The 15960-nt window shown below is 40.6% G+C and overlaps 1 protein-coding gene across 2 annotated transcripts in view; it reads right to left on the bottom strand.

Moving 5' to 3' along the window:
• Positions 1-15960, bottom strand: part of itpr2 (inositol 1,4,5-trisphosphate receptor, type 2) — a 109250-nt gene that overhangs the window by 49054 nt on the left and 44236 nt on the right. For both annotated transcript variants that reach the window (XM_053501078.1, XM_053501079.1), the window contains exons 30-38: positions 15830-15952; positions 15465-15665; positions 12923-13174; positions 10963-11088; positions 10716-10844; positions 10420-10540; positions 9507-9688; positions 9144-9286; positions 7428-7536 (exon numbers count right to left, since the gene is read on the bottom strand). In XM_053501078.1, the coding sequence (XP_053357053.1) occupies positions 7428-7536; positions 9144-9286; positions 9507-9688; positions 10420-10540; positions 10716-10844; positions 10963-11088; positions 12923-13174; positions 15465-15665; positions 15830-15952 (1386 nt within the window). The remainder of the gene's footprint in view (positions 1-7427; positions 7537-9143; positions 9287-9506; positions 9689-10419; positions 10541-10715; positions 10845-10962; positions 11089-12922; positions 13175-15464; positions 15666-15829; positions 15953-15960) is intronic.

Raw genomic sequence — 15960 nt, 5'->3', positions numbered from 1 at the left:
CATCTGGAACATTACAACACAAAACAATAAGCTCAATATTGTGTAGGTTCACACTTTATTGTGTCTGCTGGGACAGATCTGGCCCCTCGGGACAAGAATCCAAAAGACCTCTGGGGGGATGGGGGAGGGGAGGGGGGTTGTGATGTGTCTGGCACCAGGACATTAGCAGCGGATGCTTTTGGGTGCCGCGGGTTGATCAGTGAGGCATTTGTGGATCGGACTTGTTTGTCCAGTGCATTCCATGGATGCTTGATCAGATTAAGATCCGATAAATTTGGAAGCGGAACAAGAACCTTGAACTCTTTGTCTGCGTGACAGCCTATAATGCACTAAGTGTACTGATACCTTTGGATCCAGCATTGCCTTTCCTCAGCTATTTGTGCTGTATTGAGTTTTCTGTAGAGCTGGCCTTGGCCCCCTTAAATGAATAAATGAGCCATGGGTGCTCATGGTCCTGTCACCAGCTTACTGGTATATAATTGATAATCAATACCCTTTAAGTCACCTGGTGGTGGTGTTAGTGTCGTGTCTGATCAGTGTAAATGCATCCAATTCTCTAATTAGATTATGTTTTTGAGACAAATGAAAATAGTGATTATAACGTATATTCATATACCGTGGCTTCTTTACTGAAGCAATGATAATATGCCTAATCGATCCGGCCTCCGTCTTCTTCAGTGTCTTCAGTGAACTACTTCTATGAGCAAGACATTTGGAGTCAGTTATTATATCAAAAACCAATTAACATCAGACACATTGTGAGGCATTTTAAATACTCATGCAGCAGATGTACAGCCATTTCATTCTCTGTGAGTCAGTCATTTGCTCTGTTGGTTTTGTTTTCCCTTTTGTCTCCGAGTTAAACCCTGACTGCACTTTATGGACATTTCTCACAGACGACATTCATAGTCCATTTATGGGCATTATACATTTGTACATTCATGCACATTTGCACTCACCCGGGACATTTCTGGACATTTCTACTTCATTTCATTTTGCACACTTTTGCACATTTTCCATATTTGTACAGCCATTATTGTGTATACTTTGTTCAGCTAGGTTTTAACAAAAAAATAAGTTTTTTTTTCATTTTTCTCTGCAGATTTTATACATTATATATTTTATTCTTTATTCCATTCCCTAATTTATTTCTATTAATAATTTAGATTATAGAGAAGTCACGAGGGGTCGTATAAGCATTTCACTGCATATCGTATTGTGTAGGACTGTGTACGTGACAAATAAAAATTTTAATTTGATTTGAATTTGCCCCTTTTATTTCCTATACATCATGAACTTTATTATGCATATAAAGATTACAATGATGTCATGATGGTATAGGCTAATGCTGCAAAGTTTTTGCAGGTTTTTTATAAATGGATTTGTATATGCTGATGTGCTTTTCAGCTCAGCATCATTGTAGAATCCATTTGGCACCTACAACCAATTCATGATCAAACAAAAGCCACTGAGGTCACAGTCTACTGTACACCAATGTAATATGGACATTACCTGAACCCACTGAGTAGTACTTGCATTATTTTTTTCACTTGATTACACAAGTGTAAACATATAGAAGTACTATAGCATATATATATATATATATATTTTTTTTTTTTCCTTGTAGTACAATGCGTGTGCGGGCATGTACGCCTGTGTGTTTGCATGTGTCTGAGGGTTTAGCAGTGTGACATTGGTAATCTGTAAAGCTGCTTTGCCTGAGCGCAGTGGTGTGAATCTTGCTATTCAGAGAAAAATTAAGAGAGAGAAAGAGGGAGAGAAAGAGAGAGAGAGGACAGGGTGTTATATAACAAGCTTTTCTTTCCTTTGTCAAAAAAGGAGACATCTATTTACACACACACATGACACGAACCACATGGTAACGTGACACAGTTCACCCATAGGGCATGACAAGCTCCACAGACCTGTGGGACACACACACATCTACTACATCACCTGAACACACACATTGTTGTATTTAATAAGTACCAATGATAGGAAGCACATGTAAGCTTGGGGGAAAAAAATAAAAAATAAAAAAATAAAAAAAATAAAATAAATAAAAAAAACACAACCGCAGTGAGAACACCTTGTGAATGCTTCGGGAAACTGATGGAAACTGGATGTGTGACAGGTTTTCACAGGTACATGCTGAAACTCTCCACCTCTCACTAGAGCTGCCTGGGTTACCATCATTCAGATAAGCAACTGTTATTTTTTAATGTATTTGTAACCGCAGTTTTAATAAGGACTGCTCTTTTGCCTTAATTCAAATTCTAGAATAAGAATGTGTCTACTTTTGCCGCAATTCATTGCCTTCTGTTCATCCATGACATCCATGCCATGGCGTACATAGCATTACATAGCAAATTCCAACAACATGGGTCAGGCACAAGGAGTAAAAAAAGGGGCTCTGACCAAGTGTATTAATAATAATAATAATAATAATAATAATAATAAGCCCCACCAATAATGGGATTTGGCTAACTGTGTGTGGGCTTGAACTGTGTGTGGGTGGGCAGGTGTGTCTGATTGGAAGGATACGGAACCTGAAAATGCCTAATGAACAGAATAAACGGCTTTGTTTTTCCATTTTTCAGGTTTCATAAAAAGAAATAATAAAAAAAGCCACTTATTCTGTTCATAAAGCATTTTCAGATTCTGTATCCTTTCAATCAGACACACCTGCCCACCCTCACACACAGCAGGTAAAGCTATCCTATAGTACACACAGACCAATGACCACTTCTCACTTATAATACACACATATATCATAACATAATATAATCAGCTGGATTAGTTAATGGATGGAATGAATATGTGGCAGGAAAGAATGGCTAAAAGCAGGAAATTCTTGAATAAATTGTGAAGTTCTGTGGCCAGTTTTTGTACATGACCTTCAGCAAGCATGAATGAGAGCAATTCTATATATAGAAATATATATTATATAAAAGTATTGCATAAAGACACAATTCTTCTATTTATCCTTATTTTTTAAATATTAGAATGTCATTAAAACATTGAATTTACATCTGTTTCAATACTTCACCATTATAACCAGATTAAGTATTTAAAATGTATATTGTTTAGTAAGCGTAAGGACCTGTGAGCAACTCCAAAGCTGCAGCTTATGTGCGATATTTCTGACCTGCAGTGGTCGGGTGAGCCAGGGACCGGTTCATGGGTGGCCAAAACTCACTGATGCACATTCGTACAATGGGCACGTGAGAATGAGAACTGAACCAAGGAGCAATGGAAAGCAGCAATCTGCTCTGACGGATCATTTTTTCTTTTACGTGATGGCTAGGTGCATGTGCGTAGCTTATCCCGGGGAGGAGAGAGCACCAGGACGCACTGTGGGAGGAAGGCTAGTCAGCTGAGGTAGCATTATGCTTTGGGTAATATCTTTGGGTCCTGCTGTTCTTGTGGACGTTACTTCGACACGCAACACCCACCTAAACACTGTTGCTGCTAGTGTTACCCCACCCCCATCACCTGAAGGGGAACAATTCCTCAGGAATTGTTCAAAAAATATAACAATGAGTTCAAGGTTTTGACTCGGAACAAATCGAGCATCCGAGGGATGTTTTAGAAAAACAGGTCCGATCTATCGAGGCCCGTTCTCACAACTTATAGAAGCTGAAGGTAGATACCACACCAGATCTTTAGAGGTCTAGTGGAAACTGTGCTTCGATGGGACAGGGCTATAATAGAGAGAAAAAAGGGGGAGCTGCTAAACATGATGATTATCATCATAATGTTCTGGCTGATCGCTACATCTCTCTTTATCAACATATAAATATATACATCAAATTCAATTGATTGATCAAATTGAATCGATCCCTAATGTTACTATGATGAACGTTTGTGAAATTCCTCACAATCTCACTGGACAAAAGTCAACCTATGCCTCATTTCTACTACTGCACCCCCCCCTCTAGCATGCTGTTAGATTTGTATCGAACTTCCGAGAAAATGGCAGCAGCGACATCTGAAGCACACGGGCGCATACACGCACAGGATGGTATATAGACACCTACACACACACACCTGCACGCACGCACGCACACTGCACATGTGGAGTCACTAGGAAAAAAAAATGCAGTCTTTTTGACCAATTATATCTACTTATGAGTCATGACCTGCTGCTTGGCAACCAAGTCATTTAAGAGAGAGAGAGAGAGAGAGAGAGAGAGAAAGAGAGAGAGAAACAGACAGACTAACAGACAGACAGAAGGAGAACGCAGAGATTTTGCTTGATTTTTAATAAACGAGATTTATTATAGTGTGTGTGTGTTTGTGTGTGTAAAAGAGAGAGACGGAGAAAGTGACAGAGCAAGAGAAAGAGAAGGGAATTTTGCATTTTCTTTAATTAAAGAGGTGTATTAGGTGCAAGAGGGTGATAATGAGGGCGCTATAAACTCAGCAAGAGACAAACATGGGGGGGGGGGGGTGAGAGAGAAACGTGAGAGAGTAAAGGGTAAGAGAGCACACCAGAGACAGGTACACAAAAGAGAGAGAGAGAGAGAGAGAGAGAGGGAAAGAGAAAGAGAACGTGATGGGCCACGTGAGGCCGGCTCAGACACTGCGGGCTGGTTACATAAACACACCCCCTGCTCTGTCTCCTCATGAACTCAGCAGACGCCGCTCCCATCCACACTCTTTTCTAGCTGCAGTGCAATGCTTCCTCCCTCCCTCCCCCTCTCTTTCTCCCTCACGTGGCTCCTCACATGCTTTTGCTCTCCCTTCCTTCCTTCCTCCCTCCATCCAGCCATCTCTCTCTCTCTCTCTCTCTCTCACACACACACACACATTCAAGGTCCACGGGGAGCCTGGAGTCAGAGCCGCACAGGTCTGCATGAGACTGCAGCAGCACACTGACGGAAGTAAGGACACTTCACAAAAGTGCTGATATATAAACACACAAAGATAGGAAAAGCACATTTATCTCATGCAAACACACACACAGGTAAATGAATGCGAATATTCTTCGTCTCAGAGTGTAAAGGTTTAGGATGGTGTTTCACCCTGCGACTCGTATTTCAGGCCGAGTTGCTCTGATTAATCCTGCTCTAATTGACTCGTCTCTAATTGGCTGTTCTCTAACGATGACCTCGAAGAGGGCGGATGTGACAGAACAGCGACGCCGAGGCTTCATTTGTGCTGTGTCAAAGCTTCAAGAAGCCCGGATCACAACACAGTCTCCCCTTCACCGCTCTCGCCCGTTCCTCTCCGAGAGTCTTTGTGGCTGAAGTCAGCGCTCTGCAGTATTGATTCGTTGTAGAGGCAGTTTGGTGCACCCCCCCCCCCTCTTTCTCTCTCTCTCTCTCTCTGTGTCTCTCTGTTTTCATGGCGAACTCGTCCTCGCGTGCCTCTGCCTTATGTAAGAACGCTCAGTGCTCTGTCCACTGAATACTGATTAGCTGTCTGGAGCTCCCAACTCGCTGCACTCAGCCAGCCGGAGCCAGCAGCACCATGGAGGGCTGAGCGCTGAGCTTAGCTCATTTATCTCCCAAGCACGAACACACACACGCACACACACACACACACACACACAAACACACACTTTCACACTCTCCTCTCCCAGCCTGCAGAGCTGAACAGGTCAACAGGTTTAAAAGTGACACTGAAGTTTGGGTGTTTCTCTAGGGCCCTCTCCTGGTGATTGAACTCCGATAAAAAAAAAAAAAAATCTTCCAGACTCCCTTAGGAGCACTCGAGTCTGACTCATCAGACACAGCCTTCGCTGCTTCCCCAACGCAATATAGCTCACATCTACTGCACTAAACCTATTGCCTTTGCCAGCTTCAGGCTGTAGAGAAAGGTAAAGTGATCAGGTAAGATAATATTTTTTTTACAGGATGCTGTGCACCAGATGGCTAGACTCATTACTGATCCATGGGGAAAAATAATGCAAACCACACTTTTTAATCAACTTTCAGTCATTTCACACCGCACGGATCCAAAAAGGTACAGAGGCAGTAGTCTAAATGTCTTCAAAAGGAACACACATTGTTTTGTTTTTGTTGCCGTTACAAAATGTACAGTTTCATTTAAGGCATGTGAAATGTTTATAAACAATGTGTATAAACAAAGCATCACGTAAAAATGTCACTTCACCAAGAGCCTATAATAACCCGGCATAATGTTATCATATATTATACTTTCAGGAACACTGAGACTTGTGGGTAATTTAAGAAGCCATACACTACATCAGTAGGTGCTGAAAAATATTCTGTAACAACATGGATCTGCAAAGAGCTCCGGATGTAAGGTTTATATTAACAATCTCGTTCTAATAAGCTATCGTTGCCATAGTGACCGCTAATTCACTGGTACAGTACGCCAGACGCCTTATAATTAACAAAAAGAAGAAAAAAATATATTTAATTGTGAAAGATTGTACTAGCATGAACTAAGTCGCCTCAAAGAAAAGAATCTTGTTGTGAATTTACACAACAGGAGTAATCTTATAGGACAAGATGCATATCATGAGTGCTGATATAGAGTATAACACGTTTAGGCATATGCACCACTTCATATGGCCGGTAACTCCTAATCAGGGGGTGAGGTGGCTCAAACGGTTAACCCCTGATAAATGAAGCGTCAAAAAAAAATGTTGTATAAAAGCAATATCACACTTGAAGTTGTAGTGTTGTGCTGAATATCTTTGGAGCTCACCACAAGATATACAGCGCTTTAATATTACCATCTGTACACCTGTTCGTTCATGCAACTATCCAGCTAGTCATTTACAAGTCAGCGGTAATGTGCAAAAAACAAAAAATCATGCATAGCTTCAGCTTAATTTTACAACAAACATAAGAACGGAAACAGGACACTGTACATCTTTTGCCATTTCAGACCATCAAGGGTTGATGTGTTTTGAATTCCGAAATATTTTTTTGCCGATGATGGTGGTAAAGATTATTTACGTTGTATTTGAGTAGCCACAGCCTTTCCTGTCAGCTCAAATCAGTCTGGCCATTCCCCTCTGACCACTCTCACCAACAAAACATCTCCACCCACGGGACTGCTGCTCACTGGATCCTTACTGTTTTCTCATGCCATCCAAAAACCCCAGAAGATCAGCAGTTTCTAAAATAGTCAAACCAACCCCTCAAGCACCATCACCACCAAATCCAGTCAATGTCACTAAGTCAAAAAAAGGCGATGATGACATTTCTCCGCATTCTATTTAGAGTAAATATTAAGTTTGCTGAAGTTTCTGAGCAGTATCTGCCTGATTTTCTGCATTTGTCCTGCTACAACGTTATTAGTAACGTTAATGATAATTCCACGAATGTGGGTATTTCTCAGGTGTTCTTAACAAAGTAGTGGGTGATTGTATACATTACAAACATCACTTTATCATGCATTGCTGTTCATTTGTTTAATTCTAAATGAACCGATAGTCTTCCACTGACCTGGTCCTCAAAAGTCTCCCTCTTGTCCAGCATTTCACGAAGCGTCTGCAGAATCTTAATACACAACTTCTCCTCCTTATCCATCAGCTTCTTCGTGTGCTTAATCAGCCTACAAGCATAAGAAAGTTTCACCATTTAAAAAGTTTTTTTTTGTCTGTTTTATGTGGGAAATGACATGGCATCTGGGATGCAAGACCCGGGATATCTGAAAATATCTTATCACATGTATACTTTATTGACCCTACATGAGAAAGTAACAGGTTAGTCATAGTGGTGCAGCAGGAGGACGGCATGCTGTGGCTTTCAGTGTGACTCATGCAGACTTAAGTGCTTATGTAATTGTACAGACCAATCAGGCTGACACATGCCCAGGTAAGTGCTGTTCGAACACCTAGCGCAAGGATCGGAAATCATTCATGGTTTATAAACCTACCCACATCAGCGCCCACTCAAGTAACGAATAGCACTTCGGCATGCCCCGGGTCACACCTCCACACCTCTCTCAAGTCTCACCTTGCCTATGACCCGTCCATTTTTTTTTTTTTTTTATCCATATCTGATATTTCAGAATAAGTTATGCCGTTATGCATCATTTCATGTATAATTATGACAAAATCAAATTAGACATGAAGATATAATACTGTGCAAAAGTGTTGAGCCACCCCTCATTTCTTCATAGTAAATGAAGTTTAATGATGTAGATATAAGTCCTATTTGCACTGAATTAGTACTATCTGTGGATCCCGGGTGATTCAAGTGAAAATCATCAGCTTTTTTCCTCAAAATTAGTCTCAAACCCACTCACATCCTTACTCGCTTACACCGGTCACAAAACACCACATGCACAAATGAATCGAAAGTCACGTTCAATTGAAACACTGCGCGCCCGCTTTAGAAGCGTCTTCCGCCAATGAACCCGTGTGCTCTATGTCTAGTTCGGTTTTGAGACTTTGGCGGCATATGAGGAGGTAAAATGTCACCGCTTCTTCATAAACCTACGCGTAGTGCACTCTGTACTATATTCGCATTTTCATCCCATGTAGTATGAGTGAAAAATTTGCCAAGCTTGTTTAGTAGTAATAATTATGAAAAATGACATAACAGACATACGTGCTGCTCAGTAAAACTTTATCATTTAACTTAAAATTCAATTAAGACAAAAAGCCAAACACTTGTATTTGAAGGGAGTTTATATGGTTTAAAAGGTGCACTTAGTTTTTTTAAGTGACAAAACTAAATGTTATGAGGAATGTAAGTTTTTTTTTATTTGATGTAACAGGTCCGCTCATTTTGCACGAGTGACACCAGAGACACACAGGCACAAGGCGAGGTCTTACTGGAAAAGGGGGTTCATTTATTTAGAAAAAATGAGTAAGGGGAAATGTTAAAGGAGGGAGAGAAAGGGAAAAAAGGGGAGGATTTTTAACGCGGAGAAAACCCGAGACCAATTAACATGTCCAACTGGCGGTCTCGCCCCTTCGCACACCCACAGAAAAGGGGGACGCCTACATAGGGAGCCTACAGAGGTAGCCAAAATCAGATTGAGGTGTACGCCGCGACAGATGTCTTCAAAGTAACTTAAAAGTAAAGTAATTAGTCATTTTTAATAGATTACTTTGTTAAGTAACTTACGCAACACTGTCTATTATCACATACTGTATGTGGATATGCAATATAATTAAATGATAATTCTGGGTGAAAAAGTGTGTGTCTCACTTGGTCATGAAGGCTCCGGTCTCACAGCGCAGTCGTGCTGGCTCGGGGAACAACAGCTCCGGACTATGCAGAATGTCAACCAGTACAGAGAACTCGGCCTGCATCAGTGGAGCGAACCGCTCTTTTAGATGCTGCACTACCACCTAAGACACATGCGCACACACACACACACACACACACACACACACACACACACACACACACACACACACACAGAACGGTTGGTGCTATCACTTGCACAAGTATACAATCAGTTTGTGGGATCACAAAATAAGGTTGATCTCTTCTGAACAAGACGACCAGAAACGTTTAATAAGCCAGCGCTTGTACACACAATAAGACATCATGAGTCATGTAGTTTACCTGCAGTTTTTCAATGATGTTCTTGTAGTCTGGCGTCCCCAGCATTTCTTTGCGGGGTCGAAGTCGAGTTGTAAACCTCCATTCTTTGGCAGCACGCTGTACCATGTTGGTGTGAGTCTTCTGAGACAGGAAGTTCACCTGACCATCCAGATCTACTGGTAGAGGTATGTTCCGACTTTTAGCTGTAAGGAAAAGTTTTTAAAAAAATGTAAGGTTTTTTCATTCATTCGTTCATTCATTCATCCCCACTTATCCTGCTCAGTGACTTGGTGGATGCGGAGCCTATACCGAGAGCATTACTCTTAAAGCCGGAATACACCTTGGTTGGGATGCCAGTCCATCATGCAGGACAAATTAGAGCATCCAGTTCAAATACCAGCATGTTTTTAAGAGGTAGAGGAAAAAAAAAAACATGTAGGAGAGAAGGATGAAATAACATGGACAGTAATCAGAGCTTAGGAACAAATCCTGGAGCTGTATAACACCCACGGTACCCACCTCCCTCATAAAACGCTTCATTTCGAAAAGAATTACTTACACTCCAGTCTGGTAATGTAACTATTACAGGGTGACCTCGTCTCCTGAGACAGCATTACAGAATGTTCATGACTTGGCAAAAGATAAAAAAATCCCTGAACAAATGATTACTGATACTGTATTAATCATTAAATTCACGGATATTGACTTGATCATGTTTGTTGGTCAGGCTGGTTCTCTACTTAAACTGATTGCATAATACTGTCTGGATAGTAGTTGCAGGATAGACGGACATGATGCAACAAAAATATTAAAGCATGATTGAAGTGAAGGTTTGCAAAAGGACCCCTACACAATAGCAACCACTTGATTAAACGAATATGTTCAGATGCTGAACATCTGTAAGACTGCGCTTTTCCACCTTGTGATAACTCACCCACATCAGCGAGGGTCTTGATACAGGCTTCAATGTTTGTCCTTAGCAGAGAAGTGATCCAGGTACAAGGACAGAGTTTGAGGATGGCCTGCAGCAGGCGGATGAATGTGCTTTGATGCGACTGAAAAAAGAATTATAAAGAAAAAGCTGAACCATGTGACTGCTCAGTGTGGTGTAGGGTTTGCAGGGACACACATGGTTGACAGGATGACAGGAACAAGACAGGATGTGATGAGGAGTCTCAAAAGAAGAAAAAAAAGTTAGTGCATGTGTTTATGAGCGTGTGTGCTTTATACCTGCAGATTGGAGGTACTGACAGAAAACTGGGAACCAAAGAAGCCTTTGACGATGGCTATGATGACTTCAGTGACATACTTCTCCAGCATGGCATCAGCTCTATTTCTGTCTATGGTGCCGGCAGCCACCTGTGTGGAGGGACGTTTATATGCGCACACACACATACACACACACACACCAGATGATCACATGTTTTACTACAAAAAGAGAGCCGAGGTTTCTTTTAAGCCATGCTGGTGTCCTTACTTTGGCCAGATCTACCAAGAAGTTCTCAAATAAGTTCCAGATGTGGTTGCTGGTGTATATTTCCTTCATCTCGACCTCAGTGTCCACATAGCAGTGGTTCAGGAAATTCACATAAGCGATTTTCACCTGCAGAGGGCGACAAGCGGGCGAAGACGATTACAAATTACAATGGAGTAAAAATCTTACCAAATACAGTGGAACCCTGGATTACGAACATAATTTGTTTCGGAAGTGGGCTCGTATTTTAAAACACTTGTAAATCAAAGTGAATTTTCCTAAAGGAAATAATGGAAACTTAAATTATTCGTTCCCCAGCCCAAAAAAATTAATTAATAAAAATAGTTAACACCAAATACTAAAGTAAAAAAAAAAAAACCTGCACAACCTTTGAAAAATATCACAAAATAGCATTGTTTCCATTAGAGAGAGAGTGTGTGTGTAGGCGAAAGAAGAAGGGTGGGTGGGTGTGTGTGAAGGTGAAAGGAGAAGGTTGTGTGTGTGTGTGTGTGTGTGAGTGCGCGTGTGTGTGCGTGAAGGCGAAAGGGGTCCAATGATGCGCGCACACACATAACGGCAAGCTGATAAAGAGAGAGAAAATTTATCTTTAACTTCTCTAATGAGACTTGCTTTTGCTTTACACACACACACACACACACACACACACACACACACACACACACACACACACAAAAACACACACACTTGTGTTATATTTAAAACAAGAAGCGCATGCGTGATACATGATACTCGGTACTTGTAAACCAAGACTTGTTCGTTTTCCAAATCAAAATTTATTCAAAATCTTTCCTTGTCGCAATCCGAGGTTCCACTGTGTAAGAAAGACTCTGTAATGCTTTTTTTCTGTACTTATGGGTATGTTGAAAGTCACCACACATCTGGCACATCTGATGTACTGCACGTTTAGCGGTGAAATAATTCCAAAAAACATCTAAAATATTTCACACTGACCAGACAAGACAGTTGTCCACACTACTACAATTCATAAAATCATAATGATCATGAATCATATGAATCATAAAAATACTACTACCCTGCACTGCTCGTCACTGAGGTGAATAGGCTCAGCATGGTAGCTAATCAGAGCGAAATTACAGCAAAACTTACTCATTACACACATTCAGCTGTAGTCTACCATAACAAAAAAGAAGCACTGCTTTATGCCTTTATTCGGTATTACCATGTAGTCGCGTTACTACACTGTTGACCGTTACAGTATATTGGATGATATAAAATTTTGTTGTTGTTCTGGAAAAATTTAATGTATTACAAAATTAAATTGCTACTAAGCTTTCTAATAATTGTTCGGTGAGAATCCCATGACTTCCCTTGAGTAATTCAACTGAATTTAATAGAATTTTATTTGTATAGCGCTTTTAACAATCGACATCGTCGCAAATCAGCTTCACACAATCAAAAGAATTATTTAAGTTTGTATGAAATGTGAATGTGTATGAATCAAAATGATAAGATTGTCCCTGATGAGCAAGGCGAGGGCGACGGTGACCGTGGGAAGAAAAAACTCTCTGAGATGGCATTAGGAAGAAACCTTTTGCAGAGAGGTTTGCATCATACTGTGTGAGACTGAAAGTTCAATATAACAGGAAATGTGTTTAACTTAATACATAAATAAATACAGAAATTACCTTAATTTATGTATTAATGTATGAGCTGCCTCCTATGTAATGCAGCTCATACATTGCAATGTGATGCCGATCAATAGGAATAGTCTTTATTTATAGATTCATTTGAAATGACTCAACTTCAAGTGATTGAAATTCAAAAGCAATTTAAACTTTACAGCAATACCCATATGTATTTACATTTAAATTGTAGTAATGCACACCACTTAGATGATTTTACGCCTATAAATTATCGTACACATTACTGCCAGCATAGAATCCATGGTCGCGTACAGAAGGCTGTGTGTACCAGAGCTTACCTCAGGGATGCAGTCATCATGCGTCACCACCTTGACGATATCGTCGAGTGGCAGCAGCGAGTTGCACTTGATCTCGGTGTAGACGTTCTTGCCCTCGGTGCAGGCAGCCAGCAGCTCCACCAGGTTGTTGTGGTAGGACAGGGCACCGTTCTCGTCATAGCGTTCTGTGTCTGTAGTCATCAGGTGCAGCAGCGTGGGGAATGATGCTCGGTCGTTATAGAACACTAGGACTTCCTCACCTGCATTCACCAGCTACACACACACAAAGATTGGACTGTATATGAGGATGTTACACCGAATCAGTCCACTCATCCTAAACCAGACCTTAATCTCAAAAACCAGAACATAATATGGTAGCCCTCTAAGCTATTTCCCTCTGGGATTAATAAAGTTCTTTAAATTTCACAGCAAAAAAAGTGACAAATTCACAAGCTTCTTGGATCATTCTTCACACACAGATGATTCAATGGTTTAGGCTCTGGGTTACAGATGGAAGGTTATGGGTTCAAGACCCAGCGGGGAAAGACCTTGGTGCAATTACTGACTCCAGTTTTTTGTTTGAAGCTCATGTAGATGAATACTACTAGGCTAGTTTTGTCCATCTCAGACTTACCGTTAATATAAGAAATGTGTTGTCACAAAACCCCCAGTAATAATTTATCTGGATGCTTCAGCAGGTGAACAAGCAGGCTAAAGTTAGTCCAGTACACAGCAACATTAATCCTTACTAGAACCAGAGCGTCTGACGTCACATCATCCATATTTTATCCACACTGCTTTTAAAGTTCCTATTCATTATAAAATATCACCAATGCCTTATAAAGCCCTGAATGGACGCGAGCCATGGTGCCTAAGTGAACTTTTGATCTTTTATGATTCTGAGTACCTAAAATAATGAAGATTGCAGCAGGGGGGCAGAGCTTTTCCTTACAAATCCACACGGTTATGAAACAGTCTTTCAATTAATGCTCGGGACGCAGACACAGTCCCAGACTCGCCTGAAAAACTTATTTGTTTTAATTGGGCCTTTTGTAAAGCAGCAGATCTAGAGGGTTCATGAGCACAGAGAGCACTGGTACACTGGAATTGTTTTATGCTGATGCAATCAGTTTGCTAAAAACACTCAGGTCTCCACTTATTACACACTGGAGAACTTTCCTTGAATATCTTGGACGTAAATTTAAAGGATAAAACTAAAGCATAAACAGCCCTGACGCACATACTGAAGAGCCTTCCAAAATATTTAGCGCCACTTAACTCTATAGTTCATGGTTATAGCAGAATGATGATTTATGTTCACACTGCAGTCACCCTGGGTTCACTTTCGTGTCTGGTTCCTTTCAATGTTTTTTCATCACATCCTCTTAAAAAGTTGTTTCCTGCCACTGTAATTTCTCACTGATCAATCAAGATAAATCTAAATCTACATGCAGGTAATCTGTAAAGCTGCTCTGTCGGATGTTAGTTGTTACAGACTTGCATCACTTCGTCGTGCATATACACTAGCTGTTAGTCGCAGCGCGGGTGAAAGTAGGTCGTTAAGGACAGGAAAGAGTGCTGAGCTGCTGCCCAACAAAACCTACATTTAAAACCAGTCACAGAAACACTTTCAGCAAGAAAACACATCTGATCTGAACGTTATGTCATCTTAAACACTTTGTCTCGTTAGTAACTCATAAGTCATTCCGAATTGCCTCTGAACAATTAGTGTTGTTCTGTTCATGACTAATTAGAGCTACACAGCAAGCTAGCTTCTAACAAGACTGAATCCCAAATCCCTCTCTAATCCTTGATCTACTTGGTGTGTGGAACAAGGACCTTCCAAGGCACATTAGCTTTCCATTTAGAGCTATTTGCGATTTAACCCTGTAAGTTAATTGATAAAGCGGAATAAATAGAAGTATAAAAATAAATGTACGAGATTTAGAGGACTGTCTACCACCTCCATGGCTTATTGTCCTCATCTTTTGGCTACACAGTAGTTTGGCATAACTACTTTTACCCTTGGTAATTAAACTACTCTCGGTTGCCAGCTCAATGCTAATTTTGCCAGTTGCTAGGTTAGCAGATATGTGTTGGCAAAGAAAAACATCTGGTTAAATTAAAAAAGGAAAATATTGTATATATACATATTATATACTAAATTCATTTTTTTATTTAATCAGAAGTTTTGCTTTGCCAATGGAAAATGGCAGTATAAAAAAAAGTGTTGTATAAAAGCAATATTACATAAGAGGGAGTGCTGTTGCACTGAATATCAGCATGGCCATGATATATGGCCTTAGGCACGAAGGTGCAGTCCGAATGACAAAGATATCACAATCATGCTGATATTTAGTACAACAGAACTTCCTCTCATGTAATATTCCTGCAATATGAATAAAATCGATTTAAAATAAACTAAACATATTACAGTCAAATGGTAAAAAAATATGCACTTCACATAAGGCAAATGCGAGGCCTCATTTTAATCTGCTCTAATGGTTTAATTGTACAGGTCTATTCCAAGTTTACTTGTTTACAGGACACCTTCTTGCCTCACCTCGGTCATCACTTTATCCTGACATTTCTTTACATATTTGCCATCAGCCTTCACTATGGTCTGCAGGAAGCGCAGGTACGGGACGCGGCGGCCGTGCGTCTCTATGCAGTGTACGAAGTGATGCACCACACGGTCACTGATCTCATTACACAAGTGGTAGTTGTTCTGGAAGATGTAACGCATGGTCTTCGCCTCCAAAAGCTGTTTGAAAGAGGCAGGAAAAGTATCATGAGCAATCCACAGTTAAAAACCAATAAAGAAATCTTAAAGCAATTTAGACCACGACTGCCTGAGGCTCACTGAATTTCAGTATATTGGGATAAGTAAAACCCTCACACACATGGGTCAGTGGTACAGTAACATACCCCTGGGGTGAGGAAAAGGTTGAGGTGTTTGTGAAGCAGAATCTGGTTCTGAGGGTTATCGCTACAGAAGTTCTGCAGGAAGGTGTGAGCCAGAGTCATGATCTCTTTCATCTTATCATCTCCCTAAAAGA

This window comes from Clarias gariepinus, chromosome 7 (assembly GCF_024256425.1).
Source record: "Clarias gariepinus isolate MV-2021 ecotype Netherlands chromosome 7, CGAR_prim_01v2, whole genome shotgun sequence".
Lineage (NCBI taxonomy): Eukaryota > Metazoa > Chordata > Actinopteri > Siluriformes > Clariidae > Clarias > Clarias gariepinus.
Note: the sequence above shows the minus strand (reverse complement) of the source record. Positions and strands in the feature narration are given on the sequence as shown.